Source organism: Saccostrea cucullata, unplaced genomic scaffold (genome assembly GCF_032062105.1).
Source record: "Saccostrea cucullata isolate Sc308-1 unplaced genomic scaffold, CSIRO_AGI_Scuc_v1 ctg447, whole genome shotgun sequence".
In the NCBI taxonomy this organism is placed as follows: domain Eukaryota; kingdom Metazoa; phylum Mollusca; class Bivalvia; order Ostreida; family Ostreidae; genus Saccostrea; species Saccostrea cuccullata.
Genome location: NW_026923999.1, coordinates 84924 through 104142, shown reverse-complemented (window position 1 = coordinate 104142; position 19219 = coordinate 84924). Strand labels below are relative to the sequence as shown.

The 19219-nt window shown below is 36.6% G+C and overlaps 1 protein-coding gene across 1 annotated transcript in view; it reads left to right on the top strand.

Annotated features, from left to right (window-relative positions):
- The window catches only part of LOC134265436 (cubilin-like), a 41806-nt gene extending 22587 nt beyond the window's left edge, over positions 1–19219 (top strand). Inside the window, exons 35-68 of the mRNA XM_062747642.1 lie at positions 386–548; positions 803–916; positions 1234–1473; positions 1577–1709; positions 1937–2136; positions 2266–2447; positions 2652–2859; positions 2967–3170; positions 4055–4204; positions 4520–4707; positions 4971–5326; positions 5939–6117; positions 6392–6601; positions 6973–7113; positions 7396–7577; positions 7758–7926; positions 8165–8365; positions 8480–8632; positions 8784–8905; positions 9116–9341; positions 9745–9929; positions 13085–13244; positions 13495–13650; positions 13890–14078; positions 14434–14560; positions 14682–14899; positions 15185–15381; positions 15520–15682; positions 15815–16026; positions 16387–16528; positions 17156–17337; positions 17879–18044; positions 18252–18493; positions 18833–19219. Coding sequence (XP_062603626.1) covers positions 386–548; positions 803–916; positions 1234–1473; positions 1577–1709; positions 1937–2136; positions 2266–2447; positions 2652–2859; positions 2967–3170; positions 4055–4204; positions 4520–4707; positions 4971–5326; positions 5939–6117; positions 6392–6601; positions 6973–7113; positions 7396–7577; positions 7758–7926; positions 8165–8365; positions 8480–8632; positions 8784–8905; positions 9116–9341; positions 9745–9929; positions 13085–13244; positions 13495–13650; positions 13890–14078; positions 14434–14560; positions 14682–14899; positions 15185–15381; positions 15520–15682; positions 15815–16026; positions 16387–16528; positions 17156–17337; positions 17879–18044; positions 18252–18493; positions 18833–18937 — 6165 coding nt within the window. The 3' untranslated portion in view covers positions 18938–19219. The remainder of the gene's footprint in view (positions 1–385; positions 549–802; positions 917–1233; positions 1474–1576; positions 1710–1936; positions 2137–2265; positions 2448–2651; positions 2860–2966; positions 3171–4054; positions 4205–4519; positions 4708–4970; positions 5327–5938; positions 6118–6391; positions 6602–6972; positions 7114–7395; positions 7578–7757; positions 7927–8164; positions 8366–8479; positions 8633–8783; positions 8906–9115; positions 9342–9744; positions 9930–13084; positions 13245–13494; positions 13651–13889; positions 14079–14433; positions 14561–14681; positions 14900–15184; positions 15382–15519; positions 15683–15814; positions 16027–16386; positions 16529–17155; positions 17338–17878; positions 18045–18251; positions 18494–18832) is intronic.

Sequence of the window (19219 nt, the reverse complement as noted above, 5' to 3'; positions counted from 1 at the left end):
TTAGTTAGTTTCGGTCGTGAAAATCTGTCTGTTTAGACATGTTTCTAACAATTATAGTTATGTGATATTAGTATGATAAATCACTGTCGGTTTATTACAGATGATTAAATCTATCTACATTACTAACATTAATTGTAGGATAAAATGCATGCAAGTTTGTTCCTGATTTTTCCAACCTTTATTGATTAAGTTCATAAGATTTTTTTTTCCATGTTCACTCTATCTTTCTCTTTTAACTTTCAACGTTAATTGTAGTGTTTATGTCTGTCATGAAAATGGATTCATATACTTTGATGTAATTAATTTCTCTCCTCTGAAATATTTGATAAAATTTCATGAAATTTGCTCCAACGTGCATAAAACACTAATTCTGATTAAACAATAGGTATATGATGGGAATAACTCCAACTCCACAGAGTTGATGAAACACTGTGGACGATCCCTGCCAGTTCCCCCTGAGTACAGAAGTAGTGGACAATACATGTACGTAAAGATGCGATCAGACATCTCCCTGTCTGGTAAAGGATTCAAGGCGCACTACGTCACAGGTAGAAAAAATAATCAAGTGGAAAATTTGAATTCTAACTTAATAATAACAAAATCATTTCATCGAATTTAAAAGATGTTGATAGAAATTGGTAACTTTAGAAACTTTTTCTTGATGTGAATAGGCAATACATAAATGGAAAAATTACTTATCAAATTATGATTTATATACAAAAATATCATAGAAACCTCAGAAATTAGCCTCATTTCTCAAGATATATTTTCGTAATATTTATAGAAACTATTTGTTGTTAAGGTTGTGGCGGTATTCTGAATGGGGAGGAGGACGGGGTCATCATTTCACCAAATTATCCCAACCCCTACGATAGGATGAATAACTGCACATGGCTTATCAGGGCAGACCACTCTGGTTAGTATCTTGTTAAATAAAGAAGAACCTAAGCTCCTTCTCCAAATCATGCTTCTTGAACCATGTCACTCAAGATTGGTGTTCTAACAAAATATCAGTTTATGCATTACCCTTCGAATTCATGTTTAGTGTTATATCCATCATCAAGGGATCATGTTTAATCACAAATCTTTTGGAAGTAAGAGATATAGCATGTTATATAAAAATTTATCTATAACCAGTCACAATCATATAACTCTAAATCTATCCGAAAGATATCTACTTTCCAACCAAGAAGTAAAAACTACGTGATTTAGATTGATATCCTTGTTCTTTAGATGATCGTATTACCCTGACTTTCACTCACATGGATGTTGAGGAATTGTCGGACTGTACAAAAGATTACGTGAGAGTACTGAATGGTGATGACCTAGACGCACCGGAAATAGGGACGTACTGCGGTCGGACGATTCCAAGCCCAATCACCTCCTCGGGGTCCGCCATGATTGTCCAGTTCATCTCTGACAGGACGATACAGCGATCAGGGTTCAGGGCAATGTACACGAAGTCCCTGTCCAGTAAGTTTAATAAATTCTAGAGTAGCTTTCCACATCATAATGCATTATCTACTTTTGTCTATGTTTTCAATGGTTTCAAAATCTACAATCTGGCATATTTCAGGTTGTGGGGCCGACATAACGGCCCAGAGTGGATACATTGCAACCCCAGGGTATCCTTACCAATACCCCCAAAACACAGACTGTGTGTGGAACATCCGTGTTCCTCCTGGCAATAAAGTTGGAATATCATTCCAGTAAAAATCTTTATTTATCTCTTAGAGTATATTCCTCAAAACTGTAAAGTTTAGTTTATAATCAACTTTGTAACACTTTCGATTAATCTTACTGTATTTTCAGACATTAACTTGTCTTTCTCCATATTTAATTACTTTTACTTTCAAATCAGGCTTGAATGAAGCTTGGTTAAACTTTGATGAAGTTTGAAATTCAATATGTATTAAGTGAACTTTTTAAATTTCAGGACGTTTAATATCCTGAGCCACCCCACCTGTAGCTATGACTACGTGGAACTGAGGGAAGGTGACGTTCACGGTCAACTGATTGGAAGGTACTGTGGCACGAGGTTCCCCGGAAATCTGACGGCTGCTAACGGACTCTGGATGAAGTTCCACGCCGATGTCTACGGATCCGGAACAGGATTTTTGGCAGAATTCAATACAAGTGGGGATTTACTAACTTGGAGTTTCAAAAATCTCTTGTATTCAAGATGTTATCAATTTTCTAGTATCTATCTTTTTACAAAAAGTTGTGTAATTTGCTTTTCAAGTCACATTCATATTATACGTGCAGTGTATGGTGGTGCCCTGACAGGAAGTTCAGGACAGGTTGCGTCCCCTAACTATCCTAACCAGTACCCCCACAACGTGAACTATGTCTGGACGATCACAGTAGACATTGGTCTCAGGATCCGAGTGACGTTTAACTCTATAGACGTAGAGTCTGTAGCAAACTGTTACTATGACTATATTAAGGTGCGCAGAACTAGATGATATACAAATTTTAACACAATTGACTTTACTTAAAAACACCCATTGTTCGTCCTTTTATATCGAAGTCATAGCACTTAAACTAAAAAACTAATTTTTTTTTGTTGTTTTTAAATTAAAATTTGTCAGGGATGACTTGCTGTTACTTGTAAATTTTCTTTATGCTTAGTTTTGAACTTTTAAAATCAGTTTTTGGATGGTCCTGAGGCTGACAGTGTTGAGATTGGCAGGTTCTGTGGCACCTCCAGCCCACCGCCATTCATGAGTACTGGTAATGTAATGAGAGTGGAGTTCCGTACTGACTTCTCCAGTTCTGGTCAAGGGTTCCTTTTCCAGTGGGTGGCAACTAGTGATCAAATTCCTTCCACCACTGTAGCTCCTGGATCCACCACTCCTAGTAAAAAAATTAATTAATTACTGACATACTCAAATAAATAGAACATTTAAATTACATTGTAATTAAAATAAAGGCACGAAAAAAACTCAGAAATATATTTATTTTAGTTCCAGGCTGCGGTGGAACTCTTGGCGCGAGTAACCAGGACAACACGTTCACCTCCCCTGGCTACCCGAATGGTTATGCTCATGGTTTGAACTGCTTGTGGGTCATCACTACACTCCCAGGGCATCGTGTCTGGCTAAATATCAGTAGCATTGACTTAGAGGGGCACTACACGTGCTCTTATGATAAAATTACTGTTTATGATAGTGAGTAAAATTAATAACATAAATACAATGTTATTCTCTAAAATGTTAATGTGTCTTTAGTTCTTTCTTAATGTCTCAAAAAGCTACAGATTGATGTAATGCCAATTTCACCATAAGTTATAATTATAGAAATGAACTTTTTTGTGAAGCGCTGATTTGTACAATCAACGGCTTACTTTCACACCAAGACAATATACGGAAGCCATGCACGGATCTAGAGGAGGGGGGGTCGAGGGGGTCAGGACCCCCCCCCCCCCCCCATTGAATTTTCAAGGTTACAAAATTTATATACTAACCCCCCCCCCCCCCCCCCCCCCCCCGAAAAAAAGAAGGTTTTTGAAGCTTGGGCGAGTTTATGTTTTTTTTTGCTTGTCAAGAAATTTTCTGGGATTGGATTTATCTTCTGACTGGTGTGGACCCCCCTGGAAAAAATTCTGGATCCGCGCCTGGGAAGCTGTTTTGTGATACAGTTTTCCAGATTAGCTATTAATTGAAAAGAGTGCAAATGGGTCATGTCGAAGTATATCGTACGTATTGAGGATGAAAATTGCAACTACCATACTCTCTACCTTTCACTTTCCATTTAGAATGTTTTTCTTTCTTATTTGATTCCTTAAGAAAAAGAGATCGAAAAGAGTAATTGTCTCCTACGAACAATTAAGATATTTTAAGCAGTGTGATTCTGCCTCCAATCCTATTTTGTGTTGATTCCATTTCGTTTAATCATGTAAAAGCCCTTGCAATAAATCTTTAGCTACTGAATAAGGTAAAATCAATTATATATTCTATACCTACACATGTTAAAATGTCAAAATGAGCCGTCGATTGTAAAAGTAAGCGCTTTCAGTAGAAGAAAATAACTTTCTTAATTTGATGTTTTAAAGACGCATACGGAAATGGTCGTTCCTTGGGTCAGTTTTGCGGCAGGGAGCCAAATTCTGCCCCGATTTTGTCCACCACAAATGATGTGTCCGTTAGATTCCAAACGGACTCCTCAGTCAATCGTACAGGGTTCGCCATGAAATACCGACAAGGTCAGCCGTTGTTGTTTATCATATTTTTGTTTGTTTTCTCATATTTTAATTTTTAGGGCATAATACATCTTATACATAATGTGAAGTCATTTTTTTAATAATGATTCATAAGAACAATGAATTAATATCTTATGGTGATCAAAACGAAATGGATCTTAATGCTGTATTTTATTTAAGTAAGATGGCTAAATAAGCAGTAAATAAATGATTTTGTTAATAGATATTTTACAAGAAGTTTGCATCTAATAATTTACAAATATTTAATATTAAAAATACTTTGATTTCGCATTTGTTGACATTCTTTTCTATTTTCAGCCTGTGGTGGGCGTATGGAAATGAGCCAGGGAGTTATCGCTAGTCCAGGTTATCCCAGTCCCTACCCCGGGAACCAGAATTGTGAGTGGGTGGTACAGGTCACTACAGGTCGTACAATACAGGTAGTCTTCAATACATCCTTCAACGTCGTGGGTTCTGTCAGTGGATGTGACGGGGATTACGTGCAGGTGCGGGCTCTACACGTCCTTATAAAGCTGAAGTGTACACGTTTTCATCATTTTTGAAGATTTGTATGTTAAAACAGCGGCAATCAAATTCAATCAAAATCTTTACAGAGTAAAGCGCATGAAGTTTATAATTGTATAATAAAAGAATATATTCTCTTTCAATTCACATACAGTGAGTCATCTAAAATATACGAAGTTTATTATATATGATCCGTGACTGTAATTACATGCAGGGTAAATTTATTACGAAGCATTGATTTCAGCTTTTAAATGGTGACAATGAAAATGCGCCACCAGTGGGCAGCAGTACTAACGGCCGTTACTGTGGCAACCAGAGCCCTGCTACTTTGGAGACAGGTAGTAACAAACTGTACGTCAAGTTTGTATCAGACGGCGCAGGTTCTGCGACAGGCTTCCGGTTAACCTTCACAGAGGTGCACGTGCAGTGTGGAGAGAGCATTACACTTACCCACGACGTGCCGCAGACGTACATCATGTCGCCTAACTACCCGGCGAATTATCCACATAATGTGGATTGTGTGTGGACTGTCCTAGTCCCGGCTACAGAGACTGTCCAAGTGGAGTTTGAGGAAAACTTTAATATTGAAGTCCATCCTGAGTAAGACCCTGATTATCATTGTGACGGAAATCTTTCATAAAGGCTAACTATACTTGACGGCATTTGCGCAAAATTTAACTACTACAAAAACTACAACGAATGCTAGTATAAGGGTAGTCAGACTGTTAAAGCTTAAATATTTGGTTTTTTACTTGATGTCAATTTCAAAGTATATTGCAGTCTACATTCGATTATAATCCTGTTAAAAATGAAACAAGACAAGATTCCCATTCGATATCCAGCCCCAGTAACCGTAGTTATGGTAATGAAAGTTTACTTTACTGCAAATGTGTTGTTTTTATTTAATGTCTGTATGAATTTAGTTTTAGTTCCTAGGAAAGAAAGAAATATAAAATGAGTAACAGCAATAAATGATATTAAAGCTATATATAATATAATGAAAAAAAATTATTGTAAAAGAAACAGATTAGTAAGTAAGATAGAAGTGAAGCAATGAAAACCACTTCTTTTTGCTTAACCTTTCCATTTCACTTAACAAATAAAATGTATATGTTGAAAAAGAACTTAGATGAAATAACTTGTATAAAATTAATGTTAAGTTTGGACATATTGTATACAATTTTCATCCGACTTTCATCTTACTTTTTTCAGATGTAACTTTGATTTTGTTGAGATCCGTGACGGAGGAACGGCAAACTCGCAGCTGATCGGTAAATATTGCGGATCTACACGACCAAGTACTGTCAAATCTTCCGAAAATGTGCTGTATATTCGCTTTAGGACTGACAACAGCGTACCACGGGCCGGATTTAAAGCACTAGTGCATTTAGGTAAATACATATTTAGTATTTTTGCAAAGTTGTCTGTGTCAAACATTCATTTAAATAAGACATATCTTTAAATATTATATGGCAGGAAAATATTTAGCAAAAAATAAATAAAATGAATTGTTCAACTTTCCTTATTGCAAAATGAATGTTACAAATTTCTTGTAGTTACATCATGGAACTATTTTCAGCCGTACGTATTTTATAATTCCATGTTCATCCCTTTTTATCCCCTGGATATCACTAATTAGATTTCTTTTATTATTGATATTCGTAGCTCGTTGTGGCGGTACATACGTTGGACAGACTGGTATGATTGCTTCGCCAAATTTCCCGAGGAGTTACGGAAACAATGAGAACTGCGAATGGAGTCTGAGAGGTCCCACAGGTCACTTCCTGACCTTGACCTTTCTCAGTTTTAACCTTGAATCCAGTCTCAGCTGTGCCTCGGCGGATTACGTAGAAATCAGAGACCTCAATGCGACAGGTTAGTTGCTTGTTGACCTCAGCTTATACTTTAACATTCTCCATTACTGAGTATATTATTTAGAATAAAAAGGATAAAACTGGGAAGAACCGTTTTCCTTAGGATTACATAGTTTTTAACCAATGAGTTTTCGTTTGACTTTTTAGCGTTGTTTTCTAATATAATCAGTGTGTTATTGCATGTTTAAAACATGATTTTGAATATTTTCTCCCAAGTCGTACTTTGTAAATAATTTCATTGTGCTATTACGTTTATGAAAGGAAACGGAAATACATCACTTGAAAATAACAAGGATTCTTGTTATAATTTTACTTTTTCCTCTTAACGGTAGACAAACGGTTGTAAATACTTTTTATCTTACTGTTATACAGGTCCAGTATTGACGACTTTGTGTGGCTCTCAGATACCCCAGCCCGTCTTAACATCAGACAGTTACGCCCACATCAAGTTCGTGTCCAACAATGCTAACACGTTCCCTGGTTTCCAGATGAAGTTTGACGCCAGTGTGGAAGGTGGGTTAACAACTGTGATGTAAGAATAAATATCAAAATCTCTCAGCAAGAGAAAACTGTAATGCAAAGAAATTATTGGAAAGCATAGGGATTGGCAATAATTCTAGTGAAAAGGACAAAAATTTGCACAGTACATATCCAGGCATCTCCAACATCATGATTTATATAGTTATGTATATTACTTTTTCTTAAACATTATATTGTTTCCATTAGGTAAAATGTGACAGGAATTTAGCGTTGCTTTTTATTGATTTCCATTCCTTTGTTCGTTGTTTTGTGTAGAATGTGGAGGGGAATTCACAACAAGCACAGGAACATTTACGTCCCCAAACTTTCCCGGCCAGTACCCTCATCGCCGTATTTGTACCTGGTTAATTAAGGTGCCACAGGGCAAGCGCGTGTCTTTAACTTTTGAGTCTCTTAACATTGAAGCATCGTCTACTTGTTATTACGATTACGTTTCGGTAAGTATACTGTTACCAAGTGGTACAGTTTTCTCTTTAATTTTCATTTCAAGAATAAAAACTTCTTTGCCCAATAAGTTCTATCAAGTATTTCGTTTATAACACATTTCGAAATTATTCTAATTCATCGCCAACCATGTTTCCTTTTCACTTTTGAATAACCTGTCTTTATTTCTTTAGGTGTATAACGGTATCCTGCGAGATTCGCCTGCTATAGGGCGGTACTGCGGTACCACCCCGCCGTCTCTGGTGGAGTCCAGTGGAAACACAATGAAGGTCGTCTTCTTCACGGATGGCTCTGTCAGTAATGGAGGATTTAGAGCTCACTACACGTCTCTGAACGAACAGAGTAAATTTTCATAATCAAAAAATATTTTTAAACAGATTCATTCGTGTTTATCCAAAAAGTTTTATGTGCTAATGTATGATGCTTGCTGATGGTTCATAATATTGTTTTCATTTATATAGATATATCTAGGATAATTCATTGAGTTGAAATTGTGAGCAAAAGCTTGAGGTCAAGAGTGATGAATGTTTCATGAAACATGCTTATCAAATCTAAGTTCATATTGTCTTCATGTGTCTAGAATGCGGTGGTGTGTTGACACGACCTTTTGGTAATGTGTCCTCCCCTGGCTACGTCAATGGTAACTATAGTAACAGAGAGGAGTGCACGTGGTTCTTTAACAACCAGAACCTGACAAGTTCCTCCATCTTTATCCAGTTTAGCAACTTAAGACTTGAATCACACACCAGATGTGCATTTGATTTCCTGGAGGTCAAAGAAGGTACATAACATGAAGATGTTGACAATACTAAAAAAAAATGCCAATGCATTTGGTTGTTTAGGAGAAAATATTTCGTAAATCTATTCATTTAAAATTATCTGTTTTAAAACTTAGGCAACACAGAAAATGGAGAATTGATTGGGAAGTACTGTGGGAACACAACACTACCTGATCCCATTATATCCCCCTCAGCCAATCTGTGGATGAGATTCAGGACCGATAACTCCATCGTTGATCAGGGATTCCTTTTGACCTATATTTATACGGGTAAATACTCTTATTTTGACAATATTTGTAGGATTTTATAAAAATGACATTTTTAATCCCAAATTCTAAGTTACGTTATTCCATCAGTTATAAGTCATATTTGACATGATTAGTTTAACAAACTGCTGTGGATCTCTCTCTCTGTCACCAGATTGCGGAGGAGTACTTACTCAAGATAATGGAGAAATTGTAAGCCCCAACTTCCCATTCAATTACAACCACAGTGATGCGTGCGCTTGGTTGATATTGGCCCCAGAAGGTTCTAAAATTCAGGTATTTCATTATTTCCTAATAAAAAAGGAAGAAAAAGCACTTAGGAATCGAACAATTTGATAATGTTTCAATTTCTTTTCAAAATTATTACTCTTTTTAAGGAAAAAATATAATATTATTACATTTTTTATTCATTGTCATGTGAGCAGTAAATAAAAATGAATAGGATGATAATTGAATGAATCCTTTTCATGTAAATTTTTATTGAAGGTTACTTTCAAGAATTTTTCTTTGGAAAACCACCCTCGGTGTATTTTTGACTATGTTGACATTTTGAACGGTCGCTACGTCAGTTCGCCTTCGATCGGTCGGAAGTGCGGAACAACCGTACCAGAACCTTTCACCTCTCAGAGTAACGGAATAAGAATCATTTTCAAAACCGACTACAGTGTGGCTGCTAATGGATTCAAGATTAAGTACAACTTTGTCACAGACGGTCAGTAGATTCAGTCTCTCAGAAAACGTCATATTTTGATAATTTGATTGTTTTTTAACGCTGAAACGGCAGTATTTCAGGAATATTTTAAGGGTAATCATTAGGTTAATCATAGGTTGTATAATGTTTCAAGAGTAATCAACATCGCTTGACTGTAGCACGTTAAGTGTAAGTGTTTGGTGAGAATACTGTTCAGGCAGTAACTTTTGTTTTTCTTCCGTAACAAATATATTGATAAAAATCATACTTGTAGCAGATACTTCTTTCTCCATAGATCTTTCAAAGGATGCCTCATGTGCCTCTATCTTCAATATACATCTATACATCCATACATGTAAAGAGATGATTTTATAGAAAATTTGTTATACTTATCCATATTAAGGCCGTATATATGTTGTTTCAGGCTGTGGCGGTCTTTATCACAGTAACACAGGTCTGATCTCCAGCCCTAACTACCCCTCCAGCTACCCCCACAACACGGAGTGTGTCTGGGACATCAATGTGTTGGACGGTTATCACGTGGTTCTAACCTTTATCCCGCCTTTTGACATGGAAGCTCATGGGACATGTCAATATGATTATGTGGAGGTAACAAACAAAGATGTAGAAATAAAGAAGAATACACGATATATATGTACAATCTCATATATAAAATATTTATTGATTGATTGCATGTTGTTAAACGCTCATTTGGAAAAAATAAACAAATAGAGATGCCACTATATACCGGTGAAGAGTGAAAAATTTAGAGGTGTATTTTACACTCATGGTCTTACCACAATGTACATTCACAAGGGTCAGTTGCGGCCGTGGTCCAAACCCAAGTCTTTCCGATTTCGTAGCAAGCGCTCTACCGACTCACATTCCATTAGCGCTCGGGGTCATTTAATAGTAATGCTCTTAAAATATCAGTCACATTATCCAGCGATGGGGTATAAGATGAAAAATCGATGCGTGTTTTTTTTTATGAAAATGATGTGGTTGCTGGCCGAACACCTATAGTAATCGGACGGTGACCGAGACCATTTGGCGAATCGGTGGGAGTCATCGGTAGAAAATAAGTTGTAGTTAAAAATCAGCGGTGTCTCCACCGATGGCCCACATCGCTCCTCATAGGCAACCCATCATAAACATATCTTTCAAGGATTGGCCGATGTATGGCCGAGCATCGTCAAGTTTCTGTTGATTTTCATGGTTAATTAACAGTCATACCTTTGATAACGTCTTAGGTTAGACACAGTTCCGGGTGAATAGAACTCCCGATCACTCAAAACCCCAGACACATTTCCAAAAACGACCAACGGCCGACGGTTTTTGAAACAAAACTGGGATCCTTCGGGTGACAGTCGGCAGTTTATCGGCCCTTGTCTTGCCCGATTTTGGCCCCTTTTTTTGTCGGCCGACCAATTTTGTGTCCATCGGTCCAAGTTAAATTAATTTTTTTTCTACGTCGGTGGCCGATTTCTTCAATTGAAGTTATCGGTTGACCAACCTTCGATCATCGTCCGACTAAAGGCGGTCAGTTTGTTAAGTCAGTCGTTCATCTTTCGACTAGAATGGTGTCCAAAATTTCGGCCGAAGTTAAAATCAAACTGTAGCTCAGAGCTCGATGATCGGGCGACGATTGACCGACTTGTGAATATATAACCTATAAAGGATACATAACACAAACAAAATGTTGATGCATGGATTAATATACATTTTTTGAATGGAAATAACATAACTAATTAATCCTTAAGATATAAAGAGATCAAGTATTCATTGCTGCTTAGATATTCGCCATTTGTCATTTTTAATGCAATTCTATACAAAATTTTGCACATATGTTCAACATTGAGTCACAATCTTACAAAATTCTGCCATTTTGCCTTGAAAACATTACTCACGTCACTTATCTGAATATGAAACTATGAAAAATATTGCTGATTTCTAAAAAAAAAAAAAGATTTTTTGGGTATTTATCTAAGTCATCGGTGTTCCTAGGAATTAATGTGACTGCTCCGTGTCGCCCGATACTGTGTCCGCCGATCATGTTCTTTCAGCCAACAAGACCAGAAAAATTTAGTCGCCCGACCATCGGTGACATGAGTAATGTTTGCAAGGCAAAGTGGCAGAATTTTGTAAGATTGTTACACAATGTTAAAAATGTGTGCAAAATTGTGTATAGAATTCAATAGAAAACGACAAAAGGGGCACATCTAAGCAGCAAAGAAAGATTTCTCTATATTTACGGATTTATTATTTGTGTTATTTCCATTCAAAAAATATGTATCAATCTAAGCATCAAAATTTTGTTTGTGTTATGTATCCTTTTTAGGTTAAATATTCATAAGTCGGCCAATTGTCGTCCGATAATCGAGCTCTGAGCTACAGTTTGATTTTAACCGTCGGCCGAAATTTTGGACACCCTTATTGTCGAACGACGGACGACCGACTTTATAAACTAAACGCCGATGGTCGGACGATAATCAAAGGCTGATCGAGGGATTGCTTCAATTAATGAAATCTGTCACCGACGCAGAAATTAAAAGAAATTATAACTTGGACCGATGGACACAAAATTGGTCGGCCAACAAAAGAAGAGGTCAAAATTGGGCAAGACAAGGGCCGATGAACTGCCGTTTGTCACCCGAAGAATCCCATTTTTGTTTTAAAAACCGTCGGCCGTTGCTCGTTTTTGGAAATGTAACTGGGGTTCTAGGTATAGCGTCTAGGGTTCATTTTACCTATTCCCACTTTTCGAAAATCATGTAGAAAAAGGTAAGATTTTATGTGGGAATAGGTGGAATTTTGTGTAAAAAAATAATTAACTATGTTCTTAAATTTAGGTATTAAGTTGCTTTTTTGTAAGATCTTTTTATTATTTCAAAAATCCGAAATAAATCATATTTTCTCATAGATGTATTCATTATTTTCTGTCTTAAAATGTACAAAATACAGGTAAATCTAAACATCTATTGTTATTTGCAAGTGGGAATAGGTGGAATTGAGATTTTTAAAAAGTGGGAATAGCTAGAAGACACAGCGTCTAGGCAAAGTCGATGATCGGACGACTAAATTTTTCCCGTGTCGTCGGCTGACAAAAAAAAAAAACATTATATGTCGACACTAGTATTTGGTGACGCAGAGTAGTCACATTAGTTCTTAGGAACATTGATATATCTTTAAAAGTAAACAAAATTCAAGTTGGCCAACCGTCGCCCGATCATCGTTCGTTGATAGCAGTTTGATTTTCACAAGCGGTCAAGGTATTTCTAAAAGTCGACCTACCGATAATCGGACTTAATGAACTATCTGCCGATGTTCGGACGATGATCAAAGGTTGATTGAGGGACTGTTCAGCGACTGCATCGGCAACCGACGCAGAAAAAAAATTTAGCTCGACTGAAATAAAACTGGTCGGCTGAAAAAAAAAATAATAATAAATAGGACAAGGTAACTGTGGATGAACTGCCGACTGTAATCGGAAATATTTTGTTTTTGGCGAAAAAAAACCCCATCGACCGTCAATTGTTTTTCGAAAATATGACTGGGGTTTAAAGAAAAATCCTACTACTATGAATCTGACATTTTCTACTCACGATACATTTAAGACATAAGTATTAAAGAAAGATTTACAAATCTCATTTTTTTTTCCATTTATTGTCATATTTAGCATTCAAACGCTTAAGATGATTAAATGATTTGTGAAGGTACATAGTACATTTCATATCCTTCTTTTACTTATTTTTTTTAAACTTAAGGTTGATGATGCAATTAGGAACGGTTCCCTGGTCAATCAAGGTCGCTGGTGCAGTAACCTGACTCCGCCTCCACAGAAGTCCACCTCAAGACGGCTGGTCGTCAAGTTCCGGTCCGATCCTGCTGTCAATGGAAACGGCTTCGCTGCAAACTGGACTGCTGGTACAAAGTGACTTTTTCTTAAAGAAAATAAATTTTAAAAAGCCTCTGCTTAAAAACATTACATGTATATGTAATTTTTTATGCAGATATTTATATTTATTACTTAGTAATGTTGCGGCGTAACATTTGATTTAGCAAAAATTGGATTTTATAAATCTGCATTCATCGGGTTTAGCTGTCGAAACAAAATCAATATTTGAGATATCCAAATATGTTTGAATATCTTATTAACATATGGGCGCTTTTGTAGAATGTGGGGCATTGTTCACAGAAGAGTCAGCCGACTTCGTTTCGCCGGGTTACCCGAATGAATATGGTCACAACTTAAGGTGTAACTACACAATATCAGTTGATCCTCAGCGCTTTATTGTCTTCAGTTTCTCCAATGTTAATTTCCACATTGAAGGTAATGGAATGCAGTTGAATGCAAAATTAATTTTTTCTTTCATTTTTTTCTTTTGGTTTCCAAAATTTTATCACAAAGAAAAGAGCATATATGTTTCTTTTACAAGTATCAGAGACTTTAAAACAATTTAAGGAAATACAAATACTATAGTATGTTAATCGCTCTCTAATCCCCGTTCTTATACAGTCATATACTTTTAAAATAATGTGCACAAACTGTATTAAATCTATTCCCTATAGGTGGCGTTGGATGCCGGTTTGACTACGTTCAGGTGTATGCTGGGAATGATACCAGTGGGCGTCCATTGGGTAGATTCTGTGGGACTGACGTGCCAGATCCTGTTAGTTCCATAGGAAGCATGTTCATACAGTTTGTGACGGACAGTAATGTAGCTTTCTCAGGATTTAGAGCCCAGTACCGTACCTCAGGTAAAAGACATTTTGTTAATATACCAGCAAGCATGTTTTCAACTAATCAAGAATTAAGTCCATTTTGTATAGGACTTTGTAATACTTTGAGAATAATTAATGGACGGTCATAGAAAATCTGAATATGTTTTAGTTTCAATTTTACCTGATTTGAAGATATTATAAACAAATACAATTTTTTTATGTTCATTTGCCTGACAGAGACTTTCTGCAACTATCTGAGACACTTATTAAAGGTTATATTAATCATGTTAATATTTTCTCAAAGTTACCATGATCACTGACCAAAACGTAATGAAGGTTGTTCTAATAGTTTTGTAAAATATTTGGCATGATTATTTGTATTTTGACAAAGATTGTGGTGGGAATTACACGGACGCCTACGGCACAATCCAGACGCCTACCTATCCGGACGTCTACCATCACGAGGCCAACTGTACTTGGCTCATCACGGTGGCCGAAAACAGGGTGGTGGATCTAAAGTTAGTCGATTATGCTTGAATTTTTAGGTTTTTATGAAGAAAAGTACAAATTTACAAAATATAAGCAAACTGTTAGACAAAGGTCAAAATGAAGATGCTAAGAATTTTGTTTATATAACAGGTTTTCTTCCTTTGATGTCGAGGCCCATCCTTCTTGTGGTTATGACTACGTAGACGTTCGTGACGGTAACACTCTTCAGTCCCCTCTCCTAGGCCGATTTTGTGGTAAAGTCATCCCTAATGTCATAAGGAGCACAGGGAATTCAATGTTAGTTAATTTTGTCACGGATCCATCAGTGGCGTACGGTGGATTTAGGGCCGGTTACTGGACTACCTATGGTAAGCACTAGTAAATCTGGCTCAAGAATGATTAATTTGCATTTGTAAGGAAGGATTATACATGTAAATAATTTGTAAATGTTGTATCAAAAATAATTAATGATCAATTAGTTATTATAGTTTTTTTCTCAAGAAGTTAAATGGGAAACAGTTCATAGAAACAAGCTCTGTATCTTCATTGTGGACAGTTTTAGATAATTTTACAATCATTACATTTTTATTGAACGAAGATTTCATATTTTTTCATATACAGTAATGTATTTCATTTTCTCTTACGATAAACAGGTGAAAGACAGGGATGTGGAGGCATACTGAATTCGACATCAGGGCGTTTTGGATCAGTAGACATCGACAGAAATGGGATATATGAAGCCCAGAATTGCAAGTGGACGATCATAGTCGGCGCCAACAAGGTTATCAATCTTCGATTTGAGAGCATGGATTTGGAGGAAGTTAATGATTGTCGATATGATTATGTTCTGGTAAGTCCATAATGGTAGATTAAAACCCCATGAATTTATACTGATGTCATGGAAAGTCCGACATTCTGTACTCACTATAGTGTATCAATTTGGACATTTAACTCAAAGTTATTATAATTTCACCCTCTTCATTAAAAGGTACACGACGGACTGAGTGAGGATGACCCCATTATAGGAAAATACTGTGGAAATCAGATTCCAGCTCCTATAAAATCCAGCTCCAATGTTCTGTTCGTCCAGTTCGTAGCCGATTTTACCGTACATCAGACCGGGTTCAATGCTACCTATCAGCAGGGCGATGGTGAGATATAATGGATACTAAATCTTTTTTCAATAATCTTTGTCGTCCAAAATGTCTCCTTTTTACATGTAGAGATTAATATCAAGCCGGTATCTCAAAACATTTGGAAAATTGTTCTTGTTTTATCTGTAGCCCTCTGTGGAGGTGCGTTTTCGGCCACGGACAGTCCCCAGATCATCAGCTCCCCCTCATACCCACGTCCCGTGGGTCAGGACCTCAGATGTCGCTGGACCATTGACTCGGGGGATAGTGCCAAACAGATCCGGATCTCTTTCTCTGGACTCAACCTGATCAGTGATAATAATTGTTCCGTGGAGTACATAGAGCTCCGGGACTCACCATTGGTAAATATTTATCCCCTTATATCAAGCTAGATCTTTAAATGCTGGTCAAAAGATCACATTAATGTTAGTAACATGTTAAGAGGAGAGAGTGCTGGCTTAGCTCAAAATTTTTGCAAACTTCCAGGAAATTATAAATGAATGATTCAGATATATTTAAAATTTCGGAAAATTTTGGGGTTAAATTTTCCACCTGCATGTACAAACCAACCCAAATATTATATCCTGTGCCAGGAAATGACAAACAAACGTTATTTTAAAGATTTTTAATACAGTAATTAATACTGTTCAAGTATTTACTGGAAAGTTAAGCCCCAATCTGTAGTATTATCATTAGAATCTGTTGTATTATTTTCTTACTAGGGCTGGAGTGGGCGGTCTCACTTGTATTGTGGCACGAATCTCCCTCCTCCATTTGATTCTGCGGGGCGGACGCTTCAGATTAACTATGTGGTGACGTCAAGTTCTGGAAGCCAAGGGTTTTCTCTAAAATACGAAATTGCTAGTAAGTTTAACATAAACGGGTGCCTTTTTTATCCTGCAACTACACCTTGCATTGACCTAATAAAGGTAACCTAATAAACCAAAGCTTTACCCGGTCACTGCCCTAATAAAGCCTCGTGCATGTATTCCGACGTTCTAAAAGCATTGTGACGTCATGTATATTGCAATGTTTACGCCATGGCGTCATAGTTTCAACTGCAGAGATGTGTCTGAATCTGTCGGAAATAGCTTGTTTTGGACGTTCAAATGTAAAATTTTGTTGCAGGATAAACAAAATACATGATAACTGTCTTGAAATATAAGCGATATTTGGGCTCGGGTCGAAAACGTAAGAGGGCTCGGCAAGCCTCGCCCTCTATCACGTTTTCTTACCCTCGCCCAAATATCGCTTATATTTCAAGACAGTAACCATGTATTTTATATTTCTAAAAAGAGAGATGTTTAAAAAAAATGATGCAAAATTTTTTGGAGGTATCAATGCTTTAGAAAATCTGATAGTTATGAAAAAATGGATAATAACAGTTACAAAATTTAAAAAAAAAAATTAAAAAAAATATACATATAGCATGCATATACATGTACTTTTAAAAAAACCAATCTTTGTTGACTAAACAATTTGTATTTGTAGATTGTAATAGAACCTATACGGGTACAGGGGGTAAGATCTTCAGTCCTGGGTGGCCAGGAAACTATCCACGGAACGCGTATTGCGAGATGTCGATATCAGCACCAGCCGGAACTTTCGTCACTCTCTACTTCAACTTTTTCCACATCGAGCCTCACTCAAGCTGTCGATATGATTATTTGGAAGTATGAAATTGTTTTAAGAGCGTTTATGATTTTGTTGTTGAAAGACAAACATTGTCTTAGTTTCTAGAGCTTTGTTCCAGCTTTATTTGTTGTATTACCCAAAGGAATGAATTTTGTGGTCACAATACTAATCTTTATGATATTTTAGAGATGGGTATGTTGTAGTTTCTAGAGCGTTTGTTTCATATATTGCTATAAATACTCGAAAGGACTAACACAGCAATGACTAGTATAACCCTCACAGTTTGGCAAAAAAATAGTACACACTGCATAGTAGTATGTTAAAGGTGCTTGGAAACACTTTAGACGTTAATATTTTTTCAAATTTTCGGTGTGATATGACTTTCATGTTTTTATAGCATTTCTCAAGGATAACTATCTTAGGTTTCATTTTACTATTCTCTGATTTTGGTTATTTCGTGTTTTTTCACTCAAAGCTGTTTATTATTTTATTTAAAGACTATCAAATATTTATAAGCCCTTTCCAGGAATAAAGTCGACAACTGTCAATTATTTTTGTCAATACTTACCTTTTTTGCAGATACGTAACGGTAGCTCGGCATTGTCCCCAATCATCGGTCAGCTGTGTGGCAATACAATACCGAACCCAGTGTTTGCCACCGGGAACAGTCTGTGGATGAGTCTAGTGACGGATTCTTCTGTGTCTCATCGCGGTTATGATATAACATGGACGGCGTCCACGTCAGGTACACGTTTATTTTTAGGTCTAACCGAAGTAATGTAATCATATGGACGGCACCCAGCTGTTGACAATTAAGTTGAAACAGTTCAATAACCATAAATCGGTCAATTCAAGTGTTGGTTGCAGAATAAGTAGATTCGTGAGCTGTTTGCGCTAAAATAGATTATAAAGGATATAAAAATAGGCAATGAAATAATGTAATTTGCTACAGGTATGGGTTGTGGCGGTGATATTAGTGGAATAAATGGAAGCCTGACAAGTCCCAACTACCCTGGCAACTACACTGAGCGGCATAGCTGTCGCTGGCTCATCACCGCGCCTGCGCGGCGAGTCATCACCGTCAGGTTTGCTGACATCAACATCTTAGGAAGTCCCGATTGTAGCCGTGCGTTTGTAGAGGTACACAACGGAAATACTGATGTCTCACCGTCGTTTGGAAAATACTGTGGAAATGTAGGTTTTGACTTTTAATCGTAAATGCAGTATGCTCTTTGACATATAATACATGCAAAGCCCAGTTCCAATATTCTTATTTTCAATTCTAAAAGTCAAGACACCATCTAGAAGATTTTATGGGGATGTTTATTAGAAAAGTTATAATACCATGATTGTGCAAAATTAATGCACGGTTGTTTGTCATAAATTATCAATCCCAACATTAACCAAGAATAACTGAATCTCTTATTCAGTAACCTTTCTTAGAAATGATTCTCGGTCATAATTATTTTTAAATATGGGTTGTATTCCTCGGGCTTTTAATTTCTATTTCTTAACTTTCTTTTGCATTTTAAGGAGCAACCACCCCCTCTCAGGTCCACTAGTAACAAAGTCCTCGTCAAATTCATCACAGACGGATTCCACGCGGCTCCGGGATTTAGACTTCTTTATACAAGTTAAATAAAATGTGCTTGGCATATTGTGCTTTCAAAGACAAGCCAAGTATAAACGACATTTCAGGTTTTTTCTCATCTTTAAAGACGGATGAGGTTGTGTAAGACTGTGATCAATTTTAATTTACATTCCATATAAAGAAAATGTGTATCTTACCAATTCCATATCATCAAATACAAAACAGTGCTCGCTGTATTCATCATAAATTGCATCTTTTATTTGTGTGATTAAAATCACTACCTGTATATTTTTAACGCATTATAATAAATATGTATGTATTGGAATAAA